Genomic DNA, 12,797 nt, shown 5'->3' on the forward strand with positions numbered 1-12,797 from the left:
CAGGTTATGCTTTGTGATTACAAAATGCAATTTTTGGGGTCTAGAGGTTTACTATAAAGGCAGATTGGGAGGAGACAAAAATAGAATTGTGGAGGAGCAAGAACCACTGAGATGCTAAACAGTAACATTAACGCTGCTTTGGGCATTTTCCCTGCAGCTTTCTTCAGGGCATGCGCTCCTTTTCCTCTCCTCTCTCTCTCCCTTCCTTCTCACTTCATTTGTAGGCCACATAGAACCTGGGGACTATGAAAACCACGCCAAAGCCTTGTAAGAATTTGTAATAATCTGAAGCATTTAGAGCAGAGAGGAGGGAGTATTTGGAAATCTAAACAAGGAGAATTGCAAAAATTCGAGGTTAGCTTTGGATTGTACATTCAACATTCTTTCCTACATGTTCAGCCTACAGATGTCCCAATTGCATAATTATCCAACCTCCAAGAGCAACTTGGAGAGATAAACAGATACACTATTCCTAAAGTGCATCCAGTCAATTTATGTGGCTTTGTCCTATGAAGTCTCGGCAAAACAATGTGTGACGTGGGCCTCCAGAGTTTGGGAATGACAACAAAAAAGTGAGATAAGCCAAGCAACAACTCTACTGCACACACATGAACCTGCTGCTGCAGTGCTATGACATCTCAAAGAAGCACTTTGATGCAAGCTTCTTTTGGGCCTGTGACGCACCTCTGGGAGCTTCCCTGGGCACATCTGTGAGCCATAGAGATCTGGCTGTAATGGACGTAAATAAAGAAAGAAAAGAAAGTTAAAACAGAATGTGGGACAACTTAGAAGGTGGGAGGAGATGAAACCAATGGGTCTGAATGGGGGGAGTCCCTTCTAAGGTGGGGCAGTTATGAAAATAGGGAGGTTTTAACTAAATCAGGGACAGGACAGGCTACAGGACAACAGATTTAAGAGAACAGAGAAAATGACAACGTTCCAAAGTTTGGATGCATTATTCCACTTTTGGCAAGACGCTTCCTCCATAAATATGTATTAATAAGAATTACCATTAAATGACTGGAAAAATTACTAAAAGGCAGAAACATGAATTTGGAGGCAAGAAGGATGGCATCATGAAAAGCTTTGACAATAATTTGTAAGTTGTTTTCATAATTGGGTGATCACAGGTAGCCAATGGCCATGTGATAAACTTACAAATTTCAGTTCCCAATTCTGGTTAACCAATTTTAGTTTCAGATTGAAAGTGTGTATGTGGCTAAAATTCAAAGGATGGCTGTATGGAAACATTGAATTTTATTCTCATCGATGTGATTCTTTTGCACTTTGTAGCTAACGTCATGGCTGGCTTAGAGAAAACTAGATAAAGAACATTCCCACATAGCCAGACTCTATGTTTTAAGTTTCTTAGATATTTAGACGAGGGAAAGGGAAACCATTCCATATAAACCATGTATAAATAATTTCCATTTTAGTGCTGCAGTTCTAAAATCCCACTTCCCACAAAATAAGACAAGATATAAGGTAACAGCTTTGCCTAAATAAAGATATCTCGAATGCTACAGAAACATGCTTGACCCAGCTGCCTTGATTTTGGATATATGTCCTTGATTTCTGGCATTTGGGGTTACTCCAAGCACAGTGAAACGACACTTTTACATGCATTTATCACGCAGCTAGATGCTAAAGCCTTAAGCCAAAAAATTGAACTCAGGAGCCCATGCACGATCCCAGTTCTGATTCTAAGTGCAATTAATAGCATTTGGTTAATACTATAATGGCCAAAGGAGTTATTAAGTGTTACAAATTGAGGTATGCATTGCACATAACCGCTAGAGCAGATGTTACTGGCATAATCATCACCATAGTCATTAGAATATTTGCAGTTATTATACATTCCCATGGCACTTCTAATCTTTTGTGATAAATAGTCTTATGATCACTAGACAGCAGGAAAAATGCTGTCAATAGCAGAAAATCTTCCAGACAACTATACTTACCACATGACTACACTGCTGACATAATTTTGACTACACTGCTGACATAATTTCTTTTTCTAAGTTGAGACAAACCCAATTATCAATAACGACATTTAAATTTGAATGTATGCCAAAAAGGCACATAGTCAGAAAGCCATCTCATTATGCCATGTTCAGGAACTAATCCCAAAAGTTAGACAGCTAATGAAGACCTAGGAGTTTGAGCATAAGAAGCAGGAGCACATATCAATGCCTGACTGTGTATACAATAACAACTAGATGTACATCAAGCTGGGGGTTGTCCAGTGTAGCCCAGGAGAATGGCAGCATGATATAACAGGCCAAGCATTTATCTTATCATAATAAATGATAATTTATATCACTCATACCATTTTTCCCTCTGATTGACTTGAAGCGACCGTCACAGGTCTAGAGGTCTGGAAAAGGGAGTTCTGAAGTATTTGGGACAAAAATGGCAATATAAAGGGTAAGGACTTGTAATCATTGAATACCAAAAATCTCACCTCCCAACCTACTTTTGGCTTCACGGTCCAAGTGTATGACCAGGTATACAAGGTCATATGGGCCAATTAGCCAGTGGGTAATCACCAAGTAACACACCAAATCAGTGTATAAATATTCAAAATAACAAGCCTTTGTAAGACAACTGGATTAGATAGTTGAGCAAATTGCACAAAATTCAACCTCAACAACTACGACAATCAAACTTAACAATATGATTCCCTCCCAACACACAATGAATTAGTGGTGCTATGACAATTAGGACCCAATTCTAAACCCTACCAATAAAAAGACTTTCTTAAAAGCTTGCTTTAATTTGGCATGTTTATACTTAATAAACATAATAATATAGTAAATGTAAATCACAGGTTAAAAAACGTACCAAAAAGGGCAGAATTTGGCATCTTTAAAAATAAGGTATGAACAAGTAGTTACAAAAGATTATCAAGATGACAATAAAGTACTTCCATTGTCCAAATTTAGCTTATGTCTTTCTATGTATTCAATGGATTCATAACAATGGATTACTTCCAAACAGCTATCTTATTTCAAATTGGGCATATTGTTAGAGGTGGGGAGAAGGGTATTTAGTTCATATGGTTTGGTTGTATCCAACTGTTTTTCATCACTGGAAAGATTGTTCATCACTTTGGGTTCTTTGGGTTCTAATTGACAGCAAAATGAAAATGCTTGGTGCTGCAGTCAGCAAGATGGTGGTGATTTACTTCCTTTCATTTCCATTCAGAACCCAGAAAGATAAATGAAAGAGCTAAAGGTAGAGATATTGTATCACAAGATGACAAGTAAATTTGAAAAGTAGAAAGAATAAAATATTGGAAAGCAACTAGAATGTCACATGAGATAACTGAATGAGAAAACTTCAACATCAGAAAACAAAAAGGAAGAAAAATGAAAAGAAAAATAGGGAATGACAACAATAAAACACAACGGTAGTTTAAATGAGGAAAAGCATAGAGAACATTAAAATGTCAAAGCTGGAAAAATTAAGTAATAAAAAGGGAATAGTTATTAGGCAAAACTTTTATAAAGTTTAAGGGATTTTCTTGTTTCGAGTGTCAGCAATAATAGTTATAATCTCTTTATAATTTTTTTAAAAATATAAAGTTTTTCAGGTTATACAAATTACTTTTTTCTGGTGGGGATGATGGTGGCGGTAGTGGTAATAGCAAGGTTGGAGTTCCTAAGTGTGGCTAAGAGAATATTCTGCAAATATAGTTAAGACTGATTCAGTCTCAAAGCCATTTGAGTAACGTCCCTGACTTTGATGATGAAATTGGTTAAATCTTACCTATCTCCACTTTATGTGTCAATATTTCTTAACGTTCTCCTCTGCTTGCTACCGAGAACGCAGAAATAATCAGCTCACACCACTGTACGAGGCCAAGGTGTTTACTGTTTCCATTTCCATTCTCATATCACTTACTTCCAGAATTGAAAAAATAAGATAATTTGACTGTCAATTCAGCAACATGGTTTGCTTCTCCACATAGATTCATTTGTTCCTTCTTTTTTTTCCACTTAATCATATAACACAGTCTACTTAGTATTATGTTATGAAACAAAAAACTCAACTACTTAATATGTAAATTTATCTCCGGTTTAACAGTCCAAGAATTGATGGTGATGGTTCTACCAAAGATTTTTTTTTTTAAATACATTCAAAATTACTCCTTAATCCAGAATTTACATTTTGATGGAGGTCATTGATAGTATGTAAAAAGGTAGTTGACCTTCCTGGGGACATATTTCTAGCCATAGCCACATCTTTTCCCTCATTGATCTAAAAAAAAAAAAAAAAAAAAAAAAGATGCAAGGTCTTTTTTAACAAAAGTATAAAATTTCCCAGCTCTGAGACCTTGGGCTATTTGAGCACTACAAATATTCAGCAAAATACTTGATCTACAGCTATGGTCTATCCAGACAATTCTTATTGGTATTTACTATGGATTACATGTCATCTCTAGAGAGAGAGGAGAAAGAGAGAGAGGAGAGAGAGTGCACAGAACAATTAAAACATACATGACATATCCATCAACATTTCTTCTTGAAATATGAGGTTTGTTTTTGAATGTCTACAAAATATACCTACTAATAATTGTAAAAATAGTCTATGTTCTTGAAATCAAAGGAAAAAACAGGCCAGTTCCATAGAGATTCTTGGTTAGTGTAGTTAGCTAATCTGGGTAATACAGGTTTTAATGTAAAGTCTGAATTATTCAGATGAATTATTTTCACTGGCCATGTTGAGTAGATGATTCTCTGATTCACTTCACATGATAAAAAAAAAAGCTCAGGTAGTGTCTCTCTGCCAGGAGTATATTTTCTGTGCCATGGTTAATGTTTTCAACGAAGTTGAGACTATACAGTGATCAAACTGTTTTAAAAGATGGACAGAATAATTTGGTCAATGTTGTTGCCATTCTCTATTTCCATCTATGATTGCCTAGGCAGTGTCCATCGTTTTTGGAACCATCAAAAATATTAAGTCTGACATTTTGGGATATGGCAATTCTTGCTTGAATCCTGTTTTCACAAAGGAATTCTTTCGTGGCTTACAAAACAAAACAAGGAGCTTACTTACAGTGAATTCCCCGGTGACTGCATCAAACCCCACATGAATCGTATGCTCAAAGTCTGAAGGAAGAGAGATCTCTGGACGCTCTTTCTCCTTCTTCTTATTGGCTAAAGGCAAAATGTTAACATGTATTTATTTGGGGTATAGTTTTGTAATCCACAAGTTGTACAATTAGGTTCATCAAAACAATTACAAAGTTGAAAGACAATTGATTCCAACACAGTTTCAACAATGCTTTACACCAGAAATTCCGATTATTTGCAGAAGTAGCTAAGAGTGTGATGACAAATGCTATAACCAAATAATTCAAAATTTCCAAAACCCATTTGAAACAAATTCCTCATTCAAACTGATTTATGTCCTTTACCAGTGTAATCAGGAGGTGTCTAGGGATATTGCATTTAACTGGCTTTGTTGAATCAAATACAACCGACTAAGGAAGAAATTCATTATACACAAGTCAAACTAAGGCATACTACTAGAAAGAAAGAAAAAAAAGCATTTCAGCTCTCTATAAAGGTTTTATGAATTGCTTCTACGTTAATGATAGCTAATAAGTGGTAGGTACTTATTTAACACATTTATGTTATTAATTATATCTTAATAGACTCTTCTATTAACAATACCACTGAAAATCAATGATGTTACAAGCCTTTATTATCATTTAAAATACTTAAATCATTTCCTATCCAGCACTTTGCTAGTAGAAAGCTACGAATTGCTGCTTTCCTTACTGAATTAATTTTATTTAGTTTTCAGAAACCTTGAAGCCATTCCTTGGTTTAGTTTTTCTAGGTTAGTCATTTTTCCATATTTCCATTACATTCTGTCATATTAGCCATTCAAAAATCATTGTCTCTCAAGTAACAGATTTTTATAGTTACATAATTATAAATACATGTATGAGTAGCTCATAATTTAAAAGCCTATAAAGATATAGTCACTGAATAAATTAAGTTGAGAACTATAGTCCATCTGGAAATAGCTCCCAGGAGGAAGTCACTGTGGAAACATTATAAAATGGCATCTAGTAGCTTCTGTAACACACTTATTAGCAGATCTGAGCATGTATCTCAGGTACGGCTGCATTTGACACTGAAAAAAATAGTACTCATCCTCCTAATACAGGGCAAGTCAACATGAACCAGGTTTACCCAGTTAAAACCAATCAACTTCAGAATTGCCAGGGTGGTCAATTTCGAACATTTCGGTTCAAACAGATGTTGCCTTGCCCTGGATTACAGATAACACTCAATCATATATGGATTACATGTTTTATGGGTTACCCATGATAAATTTCAAATTCAAAACTTTTCATGTTCAAAGGCTATTCTTACGGGTTCTTATATCATTCCACTCTCTCTCACTGTTGCTTATCTCCAGCCAGAGGACAGAGATATGGGGCAGAAATATGAAAACTGAAGTAGTGAGAGGGACTATACAGAATCAGGAAAGAAAGTATGGGAGCAGGGGGACAAGAGACACCCAAGGCCTTTGCTTGGCCATGGAGCACAGTTAGGAGTCATTTTGAAAAAAATATATATATATGCCATATAACTTACCCTCAGTACAGATTCCATTTTTACAGTGAGCCTCCTTTATTGATAAATATTATCCTAACTCAACAGTGAAGTTTAGAGCTTTTTGTTGGTACTCTTACTTCCCCCGTGTCTTTGTGGACTATAGCTACCATTTATACTTGTTCAACTACCATTTTTTACTTGTTCAGAAAGGTGCTCTGGTCTCATCACTCTATTGAAGTTATCCTAGCCACTCCTACAATCATTTTCTTGTTTTTTCTCTTTCATGATGTCCCATCCACACTAACCATGGCTAGCCACTTGTCTTTCTACTTCCTTGACAATGTGGCCTGGCATTCCTCCTTTCTGAGTGACCATTGTTTCTTTGCTTGTCATTGCTTTTGCCTTTGCTAGTACGGTTTTGGCCTTCTACAGTTCTTTATCTATACTCATTCCTTTTGGATTGCCTCCACTCCCACATACGAACTCACGTTAGGTAATTCTCTAATCTGTGGTTGGCAGAGGTAAAGCCACATATTGAGGGACCAAACACTGCATGTGATTTGAGAAGAAGGTTCTCTTTAAGTAAAAAAAAAATTACAAAATTACAAATACAAATATACCGGGGCCCCTCCCAGGGCTGTGGAAGGGTTCCAGGCAAGCAAGGAACTCTGATGGGACAATTTCATTCACTTCAGAGTAACTAGCTCTTGTTAACCTTTTTGGGGTCAATCTTCTGAAAAATCTGAAGCAAGCTATGGAATTTCTGCCCATAAAAATGCACTATACACATATACTTTCACAGGTTCATAATTTCCTTGGTCTCCGAGTTAAGAGCCCCTACCTTATTCTGTACCTCGAATCCTTATATCAACTTGAATTCATGGCCCCTCTTGCCAGCAAATAAACTGTCCCAATTTTTCTGTTAGTATTGGCAACACATTTGGAGCAAATTGACTAAACACTCCACTTGGGCTGAGTTATATGCAGAATTGGCTTAACGGCGTCTCCCTAAAAGGCCACCTGACTGCCAATCCCTTACCGGCCTAACTGTGCAATTTTCTTCACTCAGGGCTAAGCATAGCAAAGGCAGGAAGCCCAGGTTTGCTTCTCTTCCGGTGTTGCCTATCTCACTGAAATGATACCACTAACCACACAGATTAGAGAAGAAGCAAGGCCTTAGGCTCCTCCTCCTTTAGGCAGCTCTAAACAATGAAAAAAAATATGATCCCCCCTCTCCAATATTCAATTGAAACAGAAACAATGCTAAGGCAGAAACAATTATGGAAGTGCAAAAAGTTCTGATGTTCTTACAATGATTGAGTCTTTTTTTAAGCTATATGTCCAAAATTAAACTGTTTACACATTTTGGGTGCTTCTGATTTGCTAGATGCCATATAAAAATGGTTGCTCTGGCTTCTGGGTAAGTTAGCACTGGCCCAGCTGCCCAAACCAAAACTCTGGGAGTCATCTTTCACTCCTTCTTTATTTCTATGCTAATTGGTCACCAAGTTCTGTCTATTCTATCTCCTAAACCGGTCTTGAATCCATCTTCCTCTCTTCATCTCCACAAATTATTATCTTAGTTTAAGGCATCAGCATTTCTCACATACCCTCACTGCCTCCAATTTTACCCCCTTCCATTCATTTCTCTACTTTGTAGCTAGCTCACATTCTTGCCTTTAAGATGCTTAAATGTTGTCCCCTATTACCCATATGTTAAAAGTTCATGCTTCATAGCATGATATCCAAGGGCCTACATGATAATGTCCCTAGTTTACCTCTTTCTATTCTTGCCATGGGCCCCACTACTTATACACATGCAATGCTCCCTACACTGCCAGGTTTTCTCTTACCTCCAAGCTTTTACACATACCTAGGCCTGGAAAGTCTTACTTCTTATCCTCTCCCCAAAATTTACCTGGATCACTCCTATTAGTCCTTATTCTTAAATACTCACTCTTGGGCTTTTTCTCCTTTAGTAAGTCTTTTCCTATCTCCCCTCTGCAAACAAAGCTAAATGGCTGTCCTTTCATGCTCCCATAGAACATCTCAGTGTCTACTTTGAGCTTGGCACCATCAGAATAGGATTGTTATTTTTTACGTATCTACCTCTCTATCTAAAATTTGAGACACTTGACAATAAAGAATGTAATCTATTCATTTTCACATTCCCCAGCAACTAGCTTGAACCTGCACACTTAATAGCTATCATGAATGGGCCACTCACTATGTTCAAAGTAATTAGGACTATCTCATTTAATCTCCACAACAGTCTTATGAGGTATGTCTTATTATCTTACAGATGAGAAAAGTGAGACTTAATGGGGTTAAATTATACACCCAGGGTTACACAGCTGTCAAATATCAGAGCCAGGATTTGAACCTAGGCCCCCACTTTGTCTCCAGAACCAAAGTTTTCAACAGCTACATTATTTATTACACAGTGGCATTAAAAAAAAAAAAAAAACAACTCAACAGATTTGAGCTCTAGCTTTCATTAAGTGTTTAGCAATAAAATACACCCCAGATGGAATCCAGTTTTTATTTTTGCGTTTGTTTGTTTTTTTTTTTTTAAGATACACTAAAATGTCTGCATCTCCCTGCAAAATTCTGTGAGCACTGGTCATTTATCTTAAGGTTCAACCTGATCAGCTCTCTGGATTGATATCTGCAGAGAGCGGAAGTCCAAAAAAGTATCACTTTCTAAGTGTATCTCCCATATTCTATTGGAACTCAGAACAAGGCTACAAATTGCTGCCTGGACCACAAGTTGCAAACAGCATTTGGCCTTGAGATCTACTGGGAGTTATGGTTGTAATTCCTGGGGCCGGCTAATCTCTCCAGAATTTCTCATCCGAACTTCTTTCTCTATTCTGCTACCTTGTAAAGAATGAAAAGCCCCTCTAGTCATCTACCATCTTTTACATGCCCACCCCAGTGTTCTGCAGTTCTTTTACCACCAAGAGTTTGTCCTGTCAGGGACATTTTTTTCCTACATTTTCACTGCTTCCTTCACCTCTTGCCTTAGGTTTTCATACTTCACTATACATCATTTTCATCTGAGAACTTAAAAAAAAGAGAGATGCCAGAGTCCCACTCCTATCTCCAGTGATTTAGATTCAGTTAGTCTGGCGTAGCCCTAAGCATATTTTTTAAAGCTCTTCAGGTATTTCTGTTACGTAGCTGGGACTGAGAAAAATGACTCTAGACTCTGCTATCCAATGAGTATACCATTTCCATAGTTAAGACTGGTGGAGGATGCTCACCCTTTCTCATCCCAAGGCTGTAGGCCTGAGAGAATGGAGAAGGCAGGCTTCCTTTTTTTTTTACTCCAAATGATTTTACGTCAGCACTTCTAAACTTGCCTACAAAATCGTCTCTGAGATTATCACCACTTAGTTCTCCTGGCCAAGTGCATTGTTCTCCCTTGAGGTCTTTGGCTCCCAGACTTCCTTCCTACACTCTTATGCTGCAACCACTGTGTGAAACAGGATATAAATGTACACCTTCTTCATACCCTTTCCTTATGGATCCTTGATCTCTCTCAACTCTGATGAATTTTGCGCCCCTTCCACTTCTGCAATAATTACCACAGCCATCTTTTAAACCATTAGTTCTCAAGCAGGACTGTACATCAGAATAACCTGTAGAGTTCCATAAAATACCAATGTCTAGAGCAGGCGTCCCCAAACTACGGCCCACGGGCCGCATGCGGCCCCCTGAGGCCATTTATCCAGCCCCCCACCGCACTTCAGGAAGGGGCACCTCTTTCATTGGTGGTCAGTGAGAGAAGCACAGTATGTAGCAGCCCTCCAACGGTCTGAGGGACAGTGAACTGGCCCCCCGTGTAAAAAGTTTGGGGACGCCTGGTCTAGAGCCTACCAAGAACCTACTCTATCAGGATTTCTGGGGAGAGAGCCTGGGCAAATGATATTTTAAAACTCCAGAAATAATGTGCAGCCAGAGTGGAGAACCATAGTTGCCCCAGATCTTTTTATTATCCAGAATTACCCTTTCTCTGAAATACTCAATATTGTTATTTCATTATCTGAGCTCAGCTTCCCATCTAGCTAACCTCCTAATTGTTTGAAGTGCTTACTCCTATTTTACTTGTTCTTTGATCTCAATAAGACCTCCATTTCTAGAAGGTAATGGGGGAATATTAAAACACGGCAATAATAGCATATTTATGTTTCAAAATATTATTCTAGCTACTTCCATTTTCAGCCAATTTCTCTGCTCCCTTCTGGCTTAGACTCTGTGGTCCATGATGTAAATTGCCCTTATTCCTCTGCCCTGGAAAATTTCACTCTTTGACTTGTTATAATTGTCCTATGAAACCCTACCCTGATAGAATTCAACTACGAAGGCTCTCCACTTCTCCATCAAGGCTGACAAGGGTAGCTGGAAGAAAATCACATAGACACACAGAATGGTTGGTGCTTATCATAGTTGGGTCATTCATGGTGGTTGAGAATAATTTCCTGACCCCTTGCCAACCTCCTTTTCTAATCACCTCACCCAATAATCCAGAATTTCAGAACTCCAGTCTAACTTCTGCTCTACCCTCTCCTCCCTTACTTTTAGCATATGACCTTCCTTCTACTTCAATGAGAAAAGTGGAGAGACTCCTTTTTTTTTTCCAGTTGAAAATGCCTTTGATTTCACTTCCTGTCCCACCCTTATAAATTTATCTCCACCAGTAGCATCTCCTTCTCTTCTCCTACCTTACTGGAAGCAGATGCCACCCTCTATCTAAAGTGAACCTCTCCACCAATTATGCTTTATTTTTTTCTTGTATTCTCAATCTCTCCCTCTTGAGATCACTATTATCCTTAAAAATTAAAATACGTCTGCTACTTCATATCCTTCTCTAGCTGTTATAGTCCCAGCTTTTCCTTCTTTAGGTTAAACTTCTTGAAAAAGCAATCTAAATTTCCTTAGCTCTCGCTCTTCAAACCAGTATAATGACTCCCTGAAGTCACAAATTAATCTCCTCCTTGACCAGTGGCTACTTTTCAGTCCTTCCAAGTGTAGACCTCTCAGTCAAAACACATTGGTGACCATGAACTTCTTGAAGGTAACATTTCCCCATCTTCTTTCATACAACTCTTTTCTAGAGTCTATTTCTGCATTTCTCAGTTTTCTTTCTCAGCCTCATTTGTAGGAGTTTCTTTCTGCTAGCTCTTTAAATAGTAAGAGGAACATTAGGAGCTGTCCTAGGTCTTCATCCCTTCTCATCAACACACTTCTCCCTTGGGTCATCTCATTCACATGCATGATTTCAATCCCCATTGACACTAGTGATTCTCCATACTTACCTCCAGCCCTGACCGCTCCGTTGCACCCCAACCCCATGTAGTTAACTGACTATTGAACACTCCTATCTAGATGCCTCACAGACCCCTCAGACTAAATATTTTCAAAATTAAACTATCTAATTAACTAATCTAACTATTTTCCCCATCTAAAACAACAAGAATAACAACTATTCCTTGTTTCCTACCTCACCCTTCTCCAACTCTTCCTCTCACCATCTGATTAGTTGCCTAATTCTATGAATTCTCATTCCTAAGTTGGCCCTCTGCATTGTCGTCTATTATTCCTGTTACTGGCCCTTAAGCCAGGCCACTCTCATTTCTCACCTGTGTGATTCCAACAGACTGACTGCTCTCTGTCCCTCTCTTCCAATTCCTCCCGTGATAGAGTGATATTTTGAAACACAAATCTGATATCATTGCTCTGCTTTCATGTTCCCCCATGCCTTCAGAATCAAATTTAAAGCCCTTAGCATGGCATAGATAATCCCTCCAGGATCTAGTCCCCACTTACATCCATAGCTTCTTCTCCTACCTCTTCCCCACTCTAAGAGGACCAGCTTTTCTTAACTACTTGTATTTGTATTCATAGAAGCTCAACTAACAGCGTGTCACGCGTATTGCCTTAAAAATGATGCTCTTTCTACCTGGGATGTCACTCACTCCTTAATGGCTATCTCTATGACTCTTTTAAGACTCACCTCAGTTCAATAATCATCTCCTCCAGGAAGCCTCCCTTAATCACCCCTTCCTTCAGTCTTGAATAACTGCCCCTCCTCAGTTCTGACTCCTACATATTACACTTACCACACTAAATTCTAATCATTGAATAACTTACCTATGTCCCTGACTAGACCTTCAATCCTTTAATGCCAGGGACTGGGAATTTGTCACCTTT

At 38.2% G+C, this 12,797-nt stretch overlaps 1 protein-coding gene across 13 annotated transcripts in view; it reads right to left on the reverse strand.

Moving 5' to 3' along the window:
• The window catches only part of PAK3 (p21 (RAC1) activated kinase 3), a 289,034-nt gene that overhangs the window by 80,384 nt on the left and 195,853 nt on the right, over positions 1–12,797 (reverse strand). For 11 of the 13 annotated variants that reach the window (XM_074391893.1, XM_074391891.1, XM_074391889.1 and 8 more), the window contains 2 exons: positions 5,065–5,165; positions 685–729 (listed from right to left, as the gene is read on the reverse strand). In XM_074391893.1, the coding sequence (XP_074247994.1) occupies positions 685–729; positions 5,065–5,165 (146 nt within the window). The remainder of the gene's footprint in view (positions 1–684; positions 730–5,064; positions 5,166–12,797) is intronic. The other 2 variants (XM_074391894.1, XM_010346345.2) reach the window with 1 other exon arrangement.

This window comes from Saimiri boliviensis, chromosome X (genome assembly GCF_048565385.1).
Source record: "Saimiri boliviensis isolate mSaiBol1 chromosome X, mSaiBol1.pri, whole genome shotgun sequence".
In the NCBI taxonomy this organism is placed as follows: Eukaryota; Metazoa; Chordata; class Mammalia; order Primates; family Cebidae; genus Saimiri; species Saimiri boliviensis.